This window comes from Anopheles darlingi, chromosome 2, assembly GCF_943734745.1.
Source record: "Anopheles darlingi chromosome 2, idAnoDarlMG_H_01, whole genome shotgun sequence".
Lineage (NCBI taxonomy): Eukaryota > Metazoa > Arthropoda > Insecta > Diptera > Culicidae > Anopheles > Anopheles darlingi.
The window spans coordinates 15,533,429-15,549,941 of NC_064874.1; the positions used below are offsets into that span (position 1 = coordinate 15,533,429).

Below are 16,513 nucleotides of genomic sequence, written 5' to 3' on the forward strand. Positions count from 1 at the left end.
TTCATTTGCAGCGCCCGTGCACCTGTCAGCGGAAGAAGAAGCGATGCTACTGCTTCCGACCGCACCGGAACGAGAACTGGTTGTTTTCGCGCTACTCGACCGGCTGGAAGTGCGGTTTGCATGCGGACTGGACCGAGCTGACGGGCTGTGTGGACCAGGAGCTGGACAAGAACGAGGGCGAAACGGCCAAGCGGCGCTACTTCTACATCACGCTACTGCGCGAACCGATCGCCCGCTACCTGTCCGAGTTCCGGCACGTGCAGCGGGGCGCCACGTGGAAGAATGCACGCCACTGGTGCCTTGGGCGGCACGCAACAACCGACGAGCTACCACCATGCTACACCGGTAGGTGATAATACCGGATTCCCCGCGGTGCACTAATTAGTTCTTTATTTGGAAAGGTGCAACCGGCGAATCGGTTTGCTAGCTGCATATCTCGGTTTTATCTTACATGGAGGACGCCGACGGTTTCCTTTCCGTCGATCAAATGGCGCGAGCACATTGGGGGAGACTGTCAAGGACATTCCGATTGCGCGTCGCACAGCTGCGACTGTCCTTCGCTCCGTTCCGTTCCGTCTCTGTCCAGACGGTGGTGTGCCTTGCATGGCAATGAGGAGGAGGGACGTGCCACGAATCATCATTTCGGTTTAGTTCAAACTTTCAACCCAAAAATTGAAAACCGACTGCCGCCGGATGATTTGTAAAACTTTATTTTATCCCTCGGTGCCGTCGATAAGCCATTGCAGACATGCGATAGCTCCAGAGAAGTTCTACTGGTTGGTATAAGCGCGATGATGATGATGATGATGCGGTGTTGATGGAGCATAACCATTTGTTGCGCATACCACAGCGCACCGCCCGTGACCAGCACGAAACGTGCCGTTGATAGACCACAGGCCGAGCGAAAGGAAGAGAGACCGAGCAACGCTCGCAAGTTTGAGGAAAATATGGAAAATCACTAAACGATGATCACGCGCGCACGTGGTCGTGGTCTCATCGATTGGTTGTTTTTTTTGGGATGTTGGGGTTGTCAAGAGCAGCGTTGCCTAAATCATAATCATAAATCATGCAACTCGCGGAATGAAATGCTCGTGGTGCCCGGAGGTGCTGAAGAATCGACAGCACAAAAACCACACTACGAGCGACCGACGGGTCGACGATTTATTGACGAGCCTTTCGAGTAGAGTTCATTACCGGGGACAGATCACGCAATCGTGTACCACCAGAACCACTCAGATCTCCACCAGACCACCACTAACCTGGGTGCCGGGTTGCAGAACCAACTAGAACCAAACCGTGCGTGCATCTCACACGCGCGGAAGGGGGTAATGAGAAAATTATAATTTTGGTCGTGTTCGATGAAAGTAGTTCTACCACTACCACCGAGAAACGGACGGGACGGGTATCCTGCTGGATTTTAGAAGTTTTTGGGCGAAACGAAACTTCTCCTGGCACGTCCCGTGGACACACAAAACGTTAATTGCTGGGTTGGACTCTGGAGGGGTGGTAGAGCGTGTGGCATCCATCCATTCACCTTCCCAAAGACGGTCGGTTTCAACTCCTCCTCTCGTGCTTTGCCAACGCTGCACACCTACACACACGCAAACAAAACACACAAGCCATTCAATCGCTGCGGTTCGTTGGTTGGTTTTGGGTGGTTGCAATCGCCCCTTCCCCTTGGTTGGTGTAATTAGTATGCACGTCCTGTCAAAATGCCACGTCGGCAAGCGGAGTTTGCTGGTTGGTGCTGGTGCTGGTGCGGAGTGCTGCAGATCGTGATGTGGATCCTTTACCAAAACTGCCAAAAATCGGCAAACGATGCTGCAGTAGCAGCAGGTTGTGTTTGGTTGGTGGTTTGGTTTGGAAGTTTCTACGGCCAACAGCCGTATGATGATGGGGACACCCTTGCTAGCTGACGGACAGAAGCGTGTGCCAGACAGAGGAGGGAATGCATGTGTTGCATATTAGATGCCGCTTGAAGCTTTCGTTCGTACGCTTCGATTGACGTGACGGGGGGAGTTAGCTGTCGCTGTTGGTTCTGCTGCTGCTGCTGCTGCTGCTACAGGGATCCTCTGCCAGGAATGGTTTTAGTTTTGGATGGGTTAACCGCGTAAAGGCGAGCAGGATGGGTGCAGGATGATCAAATTTTAAAATTGATGAGCCACGGATAAAGTATTCATCTGTTGCAGTCACCAGTGTGCAGTGTGCACCGGGGAGACTGGAGAGAGGAGTACATGAGCGGAAAACAAAGTCACTGTGGATGATGGCGGCGAGCACGACCTTCTCGGGCACACCCCGTGGTGGCCAAATAAATATTCAACAACACATGGCTGGAATAATCGAGACCTTTTGTTTTGTTTTTTTGTTTTGAAAAAACAAATATGAAACTAACAGAACGGGAGAGTTTTGGGGTGTTGTTTTAAATTCCAAAAGTGTCTCACATACTCTGAGTGTCAACTACTGCAATTGACACGCAGCACAGCGCGTACACCAGATACGCGTTCGAATATAATCGGGATACATGAAAAAATAATTCGCTTCGCTACGTTTTTTTTTATATGAAACATTCGAAAACTCTGCGATCTGCATGTACAGAGCAAACATCAATAAATGCGGGCGTATGCGATCATTAACGGAAAGCAGCATCCCTCTGGTTGTGCTGCACCTCTCCCCGGGCGGGGATACACTAGAACGTTTGAAACCTATCGAAGGCATTGCAACGAATCCGATCGGTAACAAAGTAACAAAAACGACGCCAGACTTTTCGAAACCAAATCCCCCGGCTGCGCCACCCCCACCACCATGCTGCTCTATTTCGCTCGCTACCCTTTGAACGCTTTTGCTCTATTTCGTTTCGTGCCAGTATCGGGATGAAAAACGATCCCACGCTACCGGTTGGCTGCCTTTTGTGCTCCGTGTATTTGGTGTTTGATGTCACTGATTAATGCTGAGTTTGTGAATGCGCGGATTTGGATGGCGTTCGTGTGTAAATGAGCGGAAGGGTGGTGCCGAAACGTGGAACATTCAATTGACCAATCGACATCGGCAGCATAACAACGTGCACAGTGGCTATTGACGCTGAAAGCATCGGCGATTCTCAATGGGGGTTAATCGGGCCTGGTTTTTGGAGCCTGGTCAAACCGATTCACTGATTAAGTATATCTAAAAGAACGAACCCCGCACGTCATTCGCCGGTGTTCCATAACGCTCTCTAATTGCTTCATTTGGGCGGGGAGCGCACCATTTTGCCATTTGGATATAGTTTGTTATCAGTTCCCCACCTTCCTGATTTGCATGTTGCATAGATGGTTGACCTTTTGCTCTAGCGTGAATTGAAGCAATTTAGTGTGATGTCTATAGGGCAAGCGATGGATAAAGCGATCCATTGATGTGGATTGACTTAACGAACTCGGCGACGATTATGGAAGTAGAGTGTTTGTAATGAATTGGATATTTAGAGCGAAACTATTGGAACTATTTCATAAATTACGTAACCTTCCTTATGTTAATAGCTGTATTACTTATAACTAGGGGAATGGTTATAAGCTGAATCCATTTAGAATCGTAGTATGATGAGGAACCTTCTACCATCACCAACACAACTGTGTGATCTCAATTTGTGTATTCGGGCGTATTCTGCTATCAATATCAGTTCTCCTTCGATGATGATACCAGATCAGCGCACAGCACAGATCCTGCATCAGCAGAAGGGGGGGAAGAGGACCACCATACTATGATCAGCATATCGGAATAACTTTCACGTTCCCGTGCAGCGCGCCCGTTTGCAGCACCGTTTCTCGATGTATTATTCTAATGGTGGAACGAATTGGAGCATAAAATTGCATTTCTTCATCAAAATCAATAGAACCCCAGCGAGAGCGACAGAACGAGGGGCGGAGAATAAAACCGGAGAAACAATCCAGCACCTCGTCAGCAGTGGCCCGCGCGGCTGTACATGCTACTCAATCACACTCCAGAGAGCAGTTGCGGTAGATTGCCTCCAGGGTACGCGATCCGTAAACTGAAGGATCCAATTCACCAGCAAATAGGAAAGGGAAAGAGAGAGAGAGAAAAAGAAGTACAAACGGTGGTACACCGCGTTGGTTTTACATTGTTTGTCCCCCCCGCCCTGCCATCGGGTTTTCCTAACTACTTTAAATGGCTTAGCCCTCGGGTTCCCTTCACACTCACCTGAAACCCACCGATCATTGCCGTGCGCTGTGGAGGTGGCGCCAGCAAACAGCTATTTTTACAACCAACAGCCTGACAACCCCTAAACAACTTCCCTGACCTAGACCCCATAATTTCACCGTGGGGCCTGTGTCTCTGTGTGTGTGTGTGTCAGCCCGGTAATGTCGGAAAAAGGGCAAAAAGTTTTTATTTCCGTCCCTATTAGTGTCCGCTTCGTTCGTTCGCTCCGGTTAGCTTTTGACTTGCCTGTGTGTCAGCTTGTACTTCTTGTTGGTCACTTCGTTAGCGACGCTTGCGCGGTTCTCTCTGAACGCAAGAAGAGAAAAAATATGATGCGGTAAAAGGCGAGTGTTTTATTGATAAAAAGAAAAACGCACTGTGCACTGGCTCCTGTCTACATAATCAATTTGTCCCGGGATTTGTTGGAATCCCGGCGTCTGCAGTGTGGATAAATGATGTTCACCAGTAAGCAGGGAGTGACATTGGAGTAGCTGTTCCTAATGCATCTTCCAGCTCATGTTTTACTTATTCGAGAGGAAACTGCTTACTGGCGTAATCATTCGGAAGTAATTATTTAATTTTTGACATTTACCCAAATGTACTTGACGGATATCCTCGACTAAATGACCTTAAAGAGGCGGTCCGAGAGTGATTGAAGATCGTCCAATTAGATAAAACGGCTGCAGGCGACAAACTTTTAAATTGCAGACCGACCCCTTTTTCAAACCTTCATTTGACTTTGGTAGCCTTGGAATTGGATACAAGGACGAATTGCGACCTTAACGGCGCCGACTGATAATACTCGTCGTCGGCATTGGGCTTTACGGCTCGGCTCCTCCATTATACGCAACGAATATTTCGGTATTTTCGCGAAATCCTTTCCGGACCATCCGGAAAGCTCGCCGGATGCTTCGAGCTATTGTCGGACAGTTGTGTGCCTCTCCGGCTTCAGGCTCTCTCTCTGCCGGCCAGGATTGCAAATTGCGGTTCTGCGCACATCCGGACACTACCCACGCGCTTAACCATTCATCCAGTCGTTAATACGACCCATCGTAATCTTGTCCCAAGTGTCGCCGGCGATGGCGCCTCATGGTTTGGGCTCGCAGAAAGGGACAACAACTTCCGGACCGAAACAGGGGACCTCATCATCAATATCCCCAGGATAGGGTGAGGAAGTTGTAAGCTGAATGGGAGCTTTGGTGTGCCCCCTGGTGCCCAAGGCATGGGTGCTCTATAGGAGGTTGATCCCTCGACTGGTGGATTGCTTTGCATCCAGTCGCCCAAGCGACCAGAATTAATACCGGAAAAGGCAATTCATTTAATGTCTCCAAAATTCACCGGTCGCTTGGTCGGTCGGAAGTATCCTCCAGTTGACGATGACGGCACACGGGGCCACGGTGACCGAATGATGGTCTCTTCAGCGCCCCCCCCTTCAGGGAGTAGGGCGCCCGCGTGTCGCCATCGACTGGCCAACCGGAAACCGGAAAACTTCAATATAACAGTTCGTGGTCTCCAGAGTACAACAATAGACCATCGTTCCCGGTTTTTGGTTTTTTTCCTCCTGTTGTTGTTGCTTGGTTTGCGGGTGGCATTTTGTCTCCAACCGCGACCATGACGAACCGGAATCGGACCGGGAAGAAAAAGGTAATGATGATACTGTCATGGATCCGTGAAGAAAAAACAAAGCAAAGCTGCTACTGCTGGCGAGAGAGAGAGGCGACACCACCACGCAAATGCAAATGAAAATCGAAATACATTCGGCTGGTGTATTCGTCTCGCGCGTCCCTCGAGAACTGAATCTCATCCTCATCCCCCGGAAACGACCGAAAAACAATCGGAACAAAAAAGAAGTGGAAGCAGAATTCATTTTATTCTTTCCGAAACCATGTAATCCACCTTCCTTCCTGTGGTGGTGGTGGCGTCGTTTCGGTAAGCAAAAACCCCCGGTTGGGGAGGAGGGAAGTTGTTTGCGTTTCCGGTGGATAAATGAATTCGCGCGCCTCCACCGATGGTCGCGGAAATAGACGGGGAGCGGCCCAAGGAAAGCCAAAACAAACCTAACAACAACAACAACACGGTCACAGCGAGCGAGAGAAGCGATTTAGTTTCCATAGAGCGACGTGGCCCCATGGCCATGGCTTTTGGGGGAATTTCGCGGTTCGCAAAATTCCAATACAGGAGTTCTCTCTAATAGCGGTTGCGGTCTGCTTTCTTGCGTAATCCGGCGGCTATCGGCCTTGGGGTATTCGTATTTTCGGTGGAACAGAGAACATTACTGTGGACGTTGTTGTTGTTTCCCAGAAGCTGCAGCAATGTGGCGAAAAGTGATTGAATTATCCTTTAAGGAGCAGCGACGCTAGCTCATTCGTTTTCCCGTTCACTTTATGTGTGTGTCTCTGAGGGTTTCGGAGAACCGACGGTCCATTATTGGTAGCTACCAGGTGGGCATGTGGTGCCCAAAATATGCATACCAATTGCCTACGATTCACACATCCCTTGATCCGATCCGATGTAGCTCCTCCTTCGCTCAAGAACGGTCCTAGCGCTTCTTCCGGAGTGTAGGACATACACGATGTGGGAACCCCTCCTCCTACTGCACACATGGGTTTAGATTTATGTGCTGGGACCAGACAGAAGCTGATCGTAGATCTTGGCCTGGAAAGGACACCCAGGAGAAGGAGCACACGCAAGTTCATGCGTTGCGTTGCGAGAAGCATTCTTCCATCTTCGGTACTGCACTAGTCGAAAGGTTCAGCCTCGTGGGTACAATGAAGTAGCGAAGAAGCGTCCTGATCTGATGCTGCTGTGCGTTACGACCGACCGACCATACGTTCGTTTGTGCTTTGTCTTCGAGCAACGCAACCATCGAACTCTGGCCGGAAAGGAACGGAAGAACGGATAGAACGCGACGTTTTCTATAAGGTTCTTCCTTGGTGAGTCCTTCGCTTCTTGGGCGCACCGGACCGGATCCATTCCGCTGATTGCATCTCCCCCTTCTCGTGCCGTGATCCATTGCATCTCGTGTTCTCGGAAGGACACTTTCTCTCGATCACCCACCGGCCGTAGATGTTAGAATTCGGGCTTCTATCCGGGTATGGTTGGTTACTGATGCCGATTCTCGATGCTTAGCTTGGGGATTTCGTGATTTTCGGTCAATTTCGGATTTTATTTTTTGCGCAATGGAAAACGGTCGGTCTTTCCATCGGTTTTCTTGATTCTTCACAAATCCAATCGATTGACTCGCGTAACAAAAGATTGAGCGAGCGAGCGCGCAATTCTTATCTTAGGGCCCTCTCCACTTGCACTACGAGGATGACCCGCCGCGCCGGTATTGGCTTTCTTTTCTGCTGGGAGTCGTTGAAGGTAGAAGGGCGTTCTCGTGTTCCGACGATGGCTGGCCCAATTTCCAAACGGTATGTTAAAACCCGTCGAGCGAATTCGGTACCGGTCGATGTTGGAATGATAAAAAAGGAATGGAAATCGATGAAAATGCGTTTTATATCCGTTGGTGGTGGTCCAATTGCAGACCACGCGGCACTTGGCAATTGATCCTCAGTTAGGTGCCGGTGGAGACGAATGCCTCTCCGGTATCATAAAAGAGTAATAAAAACAAAAAAGGCGAAGATGAAAATTCAAATATTCTGCCACCCCCGTGGCCACCCCGGGTACTCGTGCTGGAAAAAGCCGCAAAAATCCTGCGGAAGGTAATGATTTTTGCACGAAATGCTCTATTACCGAGTTTTACCGAGAGGTGCTACCGCGTTAGTGCTGCTGCTGCTGCTATCCGATCCGGATTTGCTCCATATTTTATGTGTTACGACCGCAGCCTCGTCCGCGATGCGATTGTCCGTGTCCTGGTGGACCACACCGACCGCTGGTCACAAGAGATTGGTAGCCGCTACACAAATTTGCCAGCCGAAAATTGGATTTAGCAAACAGAGAGAGCAGATTGCACCCTTCGCTTGGCTGAAAGTGGGTTATCATCTGGATTGCATCTCGCGTGGACTGGACCACCCATTGTTTGTCGTGCATCGTCGTCGTCGTCGCCATTTGGCCGGTTAACCAGAGTATGCGCGCACCAGCAAAGGGGCGCGGGCTAGTTGGGCCGAATGGGAGGAGGGGGCATCATATTTCTTCTCGCCGCCACTTCACTTCCCCCGCCCGAGGCAATTACTTCACGAATGGTCGAAGTGGTTCTTGCATTGCGCAGGATACGAAATGAATTTTCCTCGCGATTAGCGGACCTACTTTCTCTCTCGCTCTCTCGCTCCCTCTCTCTGTCGGTCTCTCTTTATCTCCCTTGCGTCGCTGTAGGACCGGCAGATGAGAAATGATGGAAATATATATTCCTCGGGTAAGTGGCACTGATTTGAATTTCCAATTGTTGACAACGGATTACGTTTCGTTTGTCTCCCGTTTTGTAGGGTCCGGTCCGGTCGCGAACTCGGTCGAGTGGAGGAGCTTTCTGAGTGACTGGTGGCCACCGCCAGTGGCCACATTATTCCCTCTGTAGGTTGATGAATGCCAAGAACATCCCCCGTCCCAGGCTTCGGTGCTTGACTGATGGTAAGGATGTACTTGGCCAAGATTATGACGTAAATCATAAGAATCTCAACTTACCGAACAAGCTAGCGAGCGGAAGGGGATGATCAGCATTATCAGCCATTGCATAAGTGGGTTTTGGGGAACGTAGTAGCATCGAGTTATTAAAATGGAGGCCAAACGACCACCATTGCTATCAAATATAAAGTTAAGGAATTTCTTAATTGGGAAATTGAAGTTAACTTATGTAAACTGTGTTATATTCTTTTTTTTTTCTTCGTCAAAACAGCTACTAATTAAAATTCTACTGAAAAATGTTGGAATTATTCAACATTTAAATAGGTCCTGTCGAGTTTCATGTTCCCATGAGGAAAACCATTCCAATCAGCACTTAGACTAGAACGCTTTATGCAAGTTATCTATCGTATAAGAATGTTTCTTCTGTTGTTCAAGCCACGCATCGCAGCCGACGCGGGATCCTTAAAATCCTTTTCGCGCGACCAGTTTCCCATCCATCGCGCATGATGGCTGATGATGCTACCACATCCTGCTCGAATGAATCAACACCGTCGCTCATTATTTTTAATTGCAACAACGCTGTTGCTTCACATGTTACCGTCCGCCTGTCCGCCTGTGTGGCCTCAACCCCCGGCGTCTGCTAATGTAAACCCAGCCACACCGGATGCACAGATTGTGTAACGAACTTCGGCGACCAGAGATCGGCCACAAATAATGCAAAAGGGGGTGCTTCGGTTGGAAAATCGTGGAAAATACGATCCTTTTTTTCATTTGCGAATAATGTTTACCATCATCATCATCATCATGCTGAAGCCCCAGCGCGGGACAGACGCATTATTTGTGGTAGAATGTGGAACGCGCGAGGATCGCCTTTCCCGTCGGAAGCGATTTCGAATTTCAATCCTTCTTTAGCCGAATGTTCGAATAATAATGCAAACGATAAGGACCGAAGCTCCACAGCCGTTGTTACCGTTGCTGCTGCTGCTGCTGTTGCTGCTGATGATGATGATGATGATGAAGCCGGCGTGTTGGCCCGGTCTGATGTACCTCGATCCTTGGTTGGTGGTTATGTTTGTCAACTCTGTGGAAGGAAGACGAGGCACCGGTGCGTTTCGTGTGTATTACCACCACCATCGCCGCCATTAGACTCTGTGTATGTGACGTGGGTAGGTGGAAGTTGTCGGGGGCGGGGGTTGAAATGAAAAACCAAACCCAACCAAAACCGCGCGAGTCCGGGCCGGGCGCAAGAAGCATACCGAAATGAATAATTCATGCCGAAGTTTTTAATCTTCTCTAACATGCATCTATTTGCATAAGAAAGTAATCGTGCACGTCAGCTTTTCCCTAGATTCGTTCATTCTCCATCCTTTTTTTTCCTTTTTCATATATATTTTTTTATCCTTCTTTTTTGTGCGTGCGAGGACACGACGACGCATACTCTGCCACCTGGGGTACTCTGGGCCCTCGGTGGTGTTGGTGGCCCCCTTTTCCGGTGCGTTGTCGTCATCGTCGTCGTCGGTATAGCTTTTCATGTTGTTACTTGTAACCCCTGCGAGAGAATGGAAAGCTGGTCGGTCGGTCGGATCGGAAAGTGAGATTTACGGGTTCTTCTCTTCCACCTCTTCAAACACACTACGCATCTCCTTCTCCCATGCTGCCACATAATTCAAATTCGCAAAATCAGTCAACTTTTCCTCAACTCACGCGGGGAAGGCACTCGTCGAGTGGTGCGTGTCACGTTTCGGGAGAGCGCGTGTGGAGGTTCCAGCTCGAAATATAGTACACACAATACGGAACACTTATACTTCGTTCGTTTTACCGGAGTAGAAGTAGAACGCAGGAAATCGGAAACAAGGGTAAAAAGAGTTTGGATTGAAATTTCTTTCTCCGGTTTGTTCCTAGGAAGAGAGTTTTCCGCTCGACCGCTTGATCCTTTACATCAGAGACGAGGGTAAAAGTGCTCTTAGAGTGCATGGAAAGAACCGCGTCGAGCCAACGTCTTTCGCTTGTCTTCGAAAGTAAGACTTTCCTCCGCTATTGCTATTGCTGAATGTTTGCTATATTTGTACGAGTGCTTTCGACCACTCGAATGTCCCTGAATGCTGCAAGGAACTTCACTCTTCTTCACAGGTCACTCCGGTACCGAATCTGTGTATTGTCTCGATGAGAGAAGCACCTGCAAAAGGAAATAACAATCCCGCAGGAGGAATCATTCGAACCAATCCTTCCTTTCTTCTGCTGCTGCTGCTGCTGCTGCTGCTTTCCTCTTTTTCACGCGCTTTTGCAGTCTGGGATGCTGATGCGGTTCTTTCAGTTCGAAGCTTGATGATGGTGCCCACCCCGTCGACGGAGGATTACAAACCACCTCCCACTCGCTCACTCACCACCACACTCTGGAGTACATTAGTGCTTTCGTTGCGTCCAGAGCAGCACCAAAAAGGGAATGCTCGTTGAAGTGTCTTTGGCTTTGGCCTTTGGACTGTTCGTTGCGGCGCATTTGCATCTCTCGTCGTGTCGTTCGCAGTAAACAATCTTTTGTTCCAAAGCGCACGGTTGAGTCAGTCTGGCCAGGTGGTCTGGCCTGGCCTGGTCCTCCCCCTGGGTGTGCCAATCTCCTCTCGATGTCGGCATAAACTTCACAGTAATTCGCTCATTTTCCTGGCGCTCATATTTCGCCTCCGTTATGGTGTGGGAAGCGGACTGCGTTGCGTGCGCCTCCTGGATGGTGTTTCCCGGCAAGTTTTCCCTGAAACCAACCTCATCGTCTGGCTCGGACGAGCAAAACCCATCTCGGGGCTCGCGGAAAGTCCTCCGACACTCCGGCCGGCGGTATTTTTGGGCGAGCTGGGAAAACTTTCTAGCCGCGCCTTGTGAGCATTAATTGTTTTTCGTTGCGCTTTGTTGGCCTCCTCTGAGCCGCGCGCTCCAGCCGCGCGTTCTGGCACTTTTATGAGAAACACTTGACAGGGCGCTCGAGTGGTGCCGGAAGCTAGTAATGGTCGGATCGGACCGGTAGGTCTACCGTTTTGCGCCGTTATGTCTATGCAAACACACCCAGCCAGCCAGAGTCAGACAGGGCTGCGGGGGACCACGGGAAGGGGCCAAAGTTCGGGTAACATCTTGCCATGGAATTGGACCTGGTGTCGTGTCGTTGTTTGGTTTGTTTGGTGACCCCGAAGACCCGGGATGGTGACGGGGTGTGAGTACGCGAGTCGGCGAGCGAAAGTAAATGAGTCTGTGTGACCCAGCAACCCCACGTCTTCGGGCGAAGAAAAGTAATATCTAGCGATTGTAAATTTGCATACGAACACACCAGCGCAGCCGCCATCATCATCATCATCATCGTGACCGGCGACCCTTTTTCTTTTTAGGAAGAATCCGCTTCTGATACCATTTTCGGGGTGATACGAGGACTTTTGGAAGTAAAAAAAGAGATGGAAATGGATATTGGATGATGTATAATGATGAGTATGAAAGGATAGGCGGCTGTGAGAAGTCTCGTCCGCGAATCACGTGTATGGTGTACTGCTCGATGCACTGCGCCTCATCTCGAAACATTTTTGCAACATTGTTGAACCCCCCCGGTGGCACAGGGATTGTTAGGAACAGTCTTATCGTTCTCGGCTTTCTGTTTCTTAATCATTCTACGGCGAATCTTATCAATATTTATGTTTAATTCGTAAACTTGCAAACGTTTTGATGGGGGTATGGCCACAGCATCCGCATTAGCATCAACAGCAGGTAGTGCATCTGAGCGTAGCGGCAGACGGCCACGTGACAGAAATTACACTCGCGGTGTGTGTTCGCTTGATGCTAGACGGTTACGGTTGATAACGATGCTCTCGATGGAGGAGATGATGGGGACTTCTTGGAAAGCTTGTTTCTTGCACGAAACTCGTTTGGCGGTTTGCTTTGGTTCGGAAAAAATTGCGCCATTTTCCAGGGATGCCTCGCGAGCACGGTGCACGGGAAATTACATAAAACCCTGTGCCTGGGGGCACGCGTCCGGTCGGCCCTGCCTGCCTGATCCTGGAGGTGGATAAATCATCGAGCAAACATCAATTATGATCAAAAAGCCATTTCGGTCGGCGCTTCGGCCGCTTTCTTTCGCCGCTATCGACTTTCGCGGGAATCACTTTTCTTTGTTCTGGCCGGCTCTCTCTCTCTCTCTCTCTTTCTCGGTCGGTCGTCCCCTGGCGTGTTGTACTGGACGAGCGCAGTCTCCGGATCCGTGGCTCATTAAACTTGTTTATTCAATTCTGAGGCGCACAATCGCGCTTGGTTAGCAGGCGGCTAGCAGGAGGACGAATGGTGGAATATAAATTGATATTTTCGATCATTAATTTCCGCCACTTCCATCCCACTCCCCCGATAAGAAGACACGCGCGGGAAGTGGCGATGGTTGGCACGTCCCAGCAGTGCCAAGGGTGATGACAGGTTCGGCGGGCGCGTTACGTCAAAGACAGCCACGAGATGAAGAAGTAGGCGGCACGCGCACGCACGGATTGTCAAGAGTCGTCGCAGCAAGCCGCGTTGTGTTCAATAAACACCGAACCGGTCGATCGGCGGTCGGGCGTGTGTAGTAATTGAATCAAATCAACATTAATTTGTGCAAATTGAAATACTTCGCTGGATAAACCGTGGATCGGGAAGAATTGTTGTAAGAATTGAATTGGCGACACTGGGAATCTAATTTTTGTCCGGAAACCCTCGGCTCGAGGGCAGGAAGCATTCCGGTATTGATTGAGGCGCACGGAGAGGGAATAACACGTGTTTTGAATAGTAATTTCATTCGCATTTGGTTGCGTTGCCATACGATGCGATGATAGGGTGACGATGCAGAGAATCGGCTTCACTTCACTTCACGGCATTTCTGTAACCAATTGAGAGATGTTTGTCCTAACACTTGTCGTCGTCATCGTCGTGGGAATGAGGTTGCTGTGCCGCGCGAGGTCGTTGAAAAAAGAGGTGCGCCCTGTCTGATCAAACATTTGGCTGGATATTATTTTTGATCTTCACCTTTATGACCCCAGCATATCGCCATCACGGTCGCATCGAAGGTTGTTTTCGGAGGTTGCAAGCATTACCGTTCCGAAGGTGTGTTTGGCTAGCATGGTTGAACGGCATCATAACAACAACATGTTTACACAGTGCAGCACATCGAAGCAAACAGAGAGCAAGCAATAGAAAAAGAGTCTGAGTGCCGCCTGTATGTAAAGGTCATGCTCGTGCATTCCGTGAAAAGGGATATTTACAACTGCTGAGAAGTGCGAGTCAGCCACTACTCAACCCATCTTGCTCAACGTCTTCGTATAGCTTCCGGACCGGTTACTAATTTGATGTTATTCTTCCGTTCCCTTTGCAGGTGCCAATTGGAATGGTGTGCCTCTGGATGACTTTGCCGGGTGCGAAAGCAATCTGGCCGCCAACCGGCAGACCCGCATGCTGGCGGATTTGGCCCTGGTCGGGTGCTACAACAAGACGTACATGCCGGCGGCCGAGCGGGATCGCATCATGCTGGCAAGCGCCAAGCGCAACCTAGCCGCCATGTCGTACTTCGGCTTGACCGAGTACCAGAAGATCTCGCAGTACATTTTCGAGGAAACGTTCAATCTTCGGTTCGCGATACCGTTCGAGCAGCACAACACCACCGTCTCGACGGTGACGATGAACAGCCTGACGCCGGCCCAGCGGAACCGCATCGATCAGCTCAACGCACTCGACATCGAGCTGTATGCCTTCGCGAAGAAGCTCATGTTCCAAAGGTAAGGTGGGCTCTGGTAGGGATGGGGTGCTGTAGCAGGTGTTTCATAAATTTTGAATGAAAATATAATGAAAGATGAATTTATATTTTTTTCATTTCATTCATTTTTCATGAAAAACATAGTTTTCTTTATGTCATTCTGAATGCCACTTGGATTGAATACATCATTCTGAAGGTAGCTCGATTTTGTAAACACATTCGCAGTTTGTGAAGCGATGGATTATAGCAATCTGTGACTTATTCTAGACCAAGTAGGCGCATGTCAGTAACGTCGGTCCTTTTTGGCACACATTTTAGGTCTAATGTGACAATTTGTTAATTCTATTAGTATTCTGTTATTGATATTTCAGTTCAATAGTCGAATATTTTAAAAACAAGCTGTTGTGTTTCCATCCTCGGTGCTCTCAGTTTCTGGTTCATGTATGTTCGATAAATCTCGATCGTGCTTGCCTGCAACATTTGCTCAACGAGAAAGGCTGGTGATCAAACAATCAGAATAATGTACTTGCCAAAATCGGAATGTTTGCAATGTTTTCTACGCTCTGTTTTATCAAGAAACACGTGTTTGAATAGCAAAAATAAGTTGAAACAAGGTACCATTCAACCATTTGCTATAACTGGGTTTGCCTTCCGAACGACTACTAGGTAGTATCGCCAGCTAGGAAACACGACCACTCCTACGAGAGTGGCCACCACCACCCTCGGTACAAATCAAAATCGGATTCACTCCAAACGTTCCGAAACTTCCTGCCTCTGCTTTCACTCCCTACGGTGGCAAGTGGCTACATCCGGAGTCCAGTTGCTGTCAGTGGGAAACCGTTATCGAGCACAAACGAAGAAGAAGGACCTTGCATGCAACCATTGCGCTTCCGGAGGGGCGAGCCTGGCCAACTGGTCGAGGTCGTGCCGGAACCAAGAGCATCATCCCACACTTTGAAAAGCGGCAATGGTATCGGGCTCGGTTGCGTTTAGCAGCTGGTAGTCCGTTTTCTAGTCCCCTCTCTCCTACCTCCAGGTCGAAAGAAGCCTTCTAAATGGAAATCCCTCCCCTTCCAATAGTCGTTCGCGCCGTTAGCGCGAGGTCAGCACTCCGTTCTATTTCTACCCGGTCTAGTTATTAATTGAAATTGCCCCATGTCCGACGCTTGAGGGGAAGGTAAGCTTGCTGAAAGTGAAGAAACCACTGTTGCCTGCCGCCTAATACCCTCCAAACATGCAATGGTGCCGCTGGCTTCTCAGACGGGACCCGTTTCCCTGTCCATAAACTAAATTCGATTCGCTTTATTTTTCACCATTTTATGGCTTCTTCTATTTGCGTCTTGATAAAAGTGAAGAATCGTCGCCCCGGAATCGCGACCGTTGATAGAGGTTATCTTGGTGCTCACGTCGAGCCTGCCTGACAGGATGGCGTGTCCAGTGCCCGATGGCGGCGATATCGTACACCCGTAAGGGAAGATAGATTTTCCTGTTGTCCGGGTAAAGTTGTTCCTCTGTTTGAAACACTAATGCTTGGCCATCCTCATGGCAACAAACACACCATGTGAGGTGTGAAGCATGAAATGTGGCAGGTGAAATGTGTTGGTGTGTGTGTGTAACCGTGTTGCTAAGCTGCAATCAAAGAGCGCAAAGGGCCAATTGCGATTCACGGCTCAAGAAATCATCCTTCACAAAAACGAAATAACTCAACACATAACCCCTACGGACACGGAAGGGCTATTTCAGGTGTACTCTCTGGCCGATTCTGTGTCCATGGTTGGACCACGGTGCAAAATACAAATCGGCACCTCAGCGTGTCAGCTCGCAATAAGCATTATTCTGTGGCGGAAATGTTCTTTTAGCTGTCGCTGATGCCACTAGCGCTGTTACACTTACTTCATTCCGGATCTGTCAGGCACGGTAGGACCGATACGCTAGACAACATCCCCCCCCTAGCGGTCGAAGCAGTGTCGTGTCACACACGACCTACCGGTTTCCGGTTCCCAGGCTGCCTTCTGTTGT

At 49.4% G+C, this 16,513-nt stretch overlaps 1 protein-coding gene across 1 annotated transcript in view; it reads left to right on the top strand.

The window, feature by feature from the left end:
• Nucleotides 1–16,513, top strand: part of LOC125950999 (heparan-sulfate 6-O-sulfotransferase 2) — a 61,988-nt gene that overhangs the window by 16,851 nt on the left and 28,624 nt on the right. Inside the window, exons 3-4 of the mRNA XM_049679475.1 lie at nucleotides 12–345; nucleotides 14,117–14,516. Of these exons, the coding sequence (XP_049535432.1) occupies nucleotides 12–345; nucleotides 14,117–14,516 (734 nt within the window). The remainder of the gene's footprint in view (nucleotides 1–11; nucleotides 346–14,116; nucleotides 14,517–16,513) is intronic.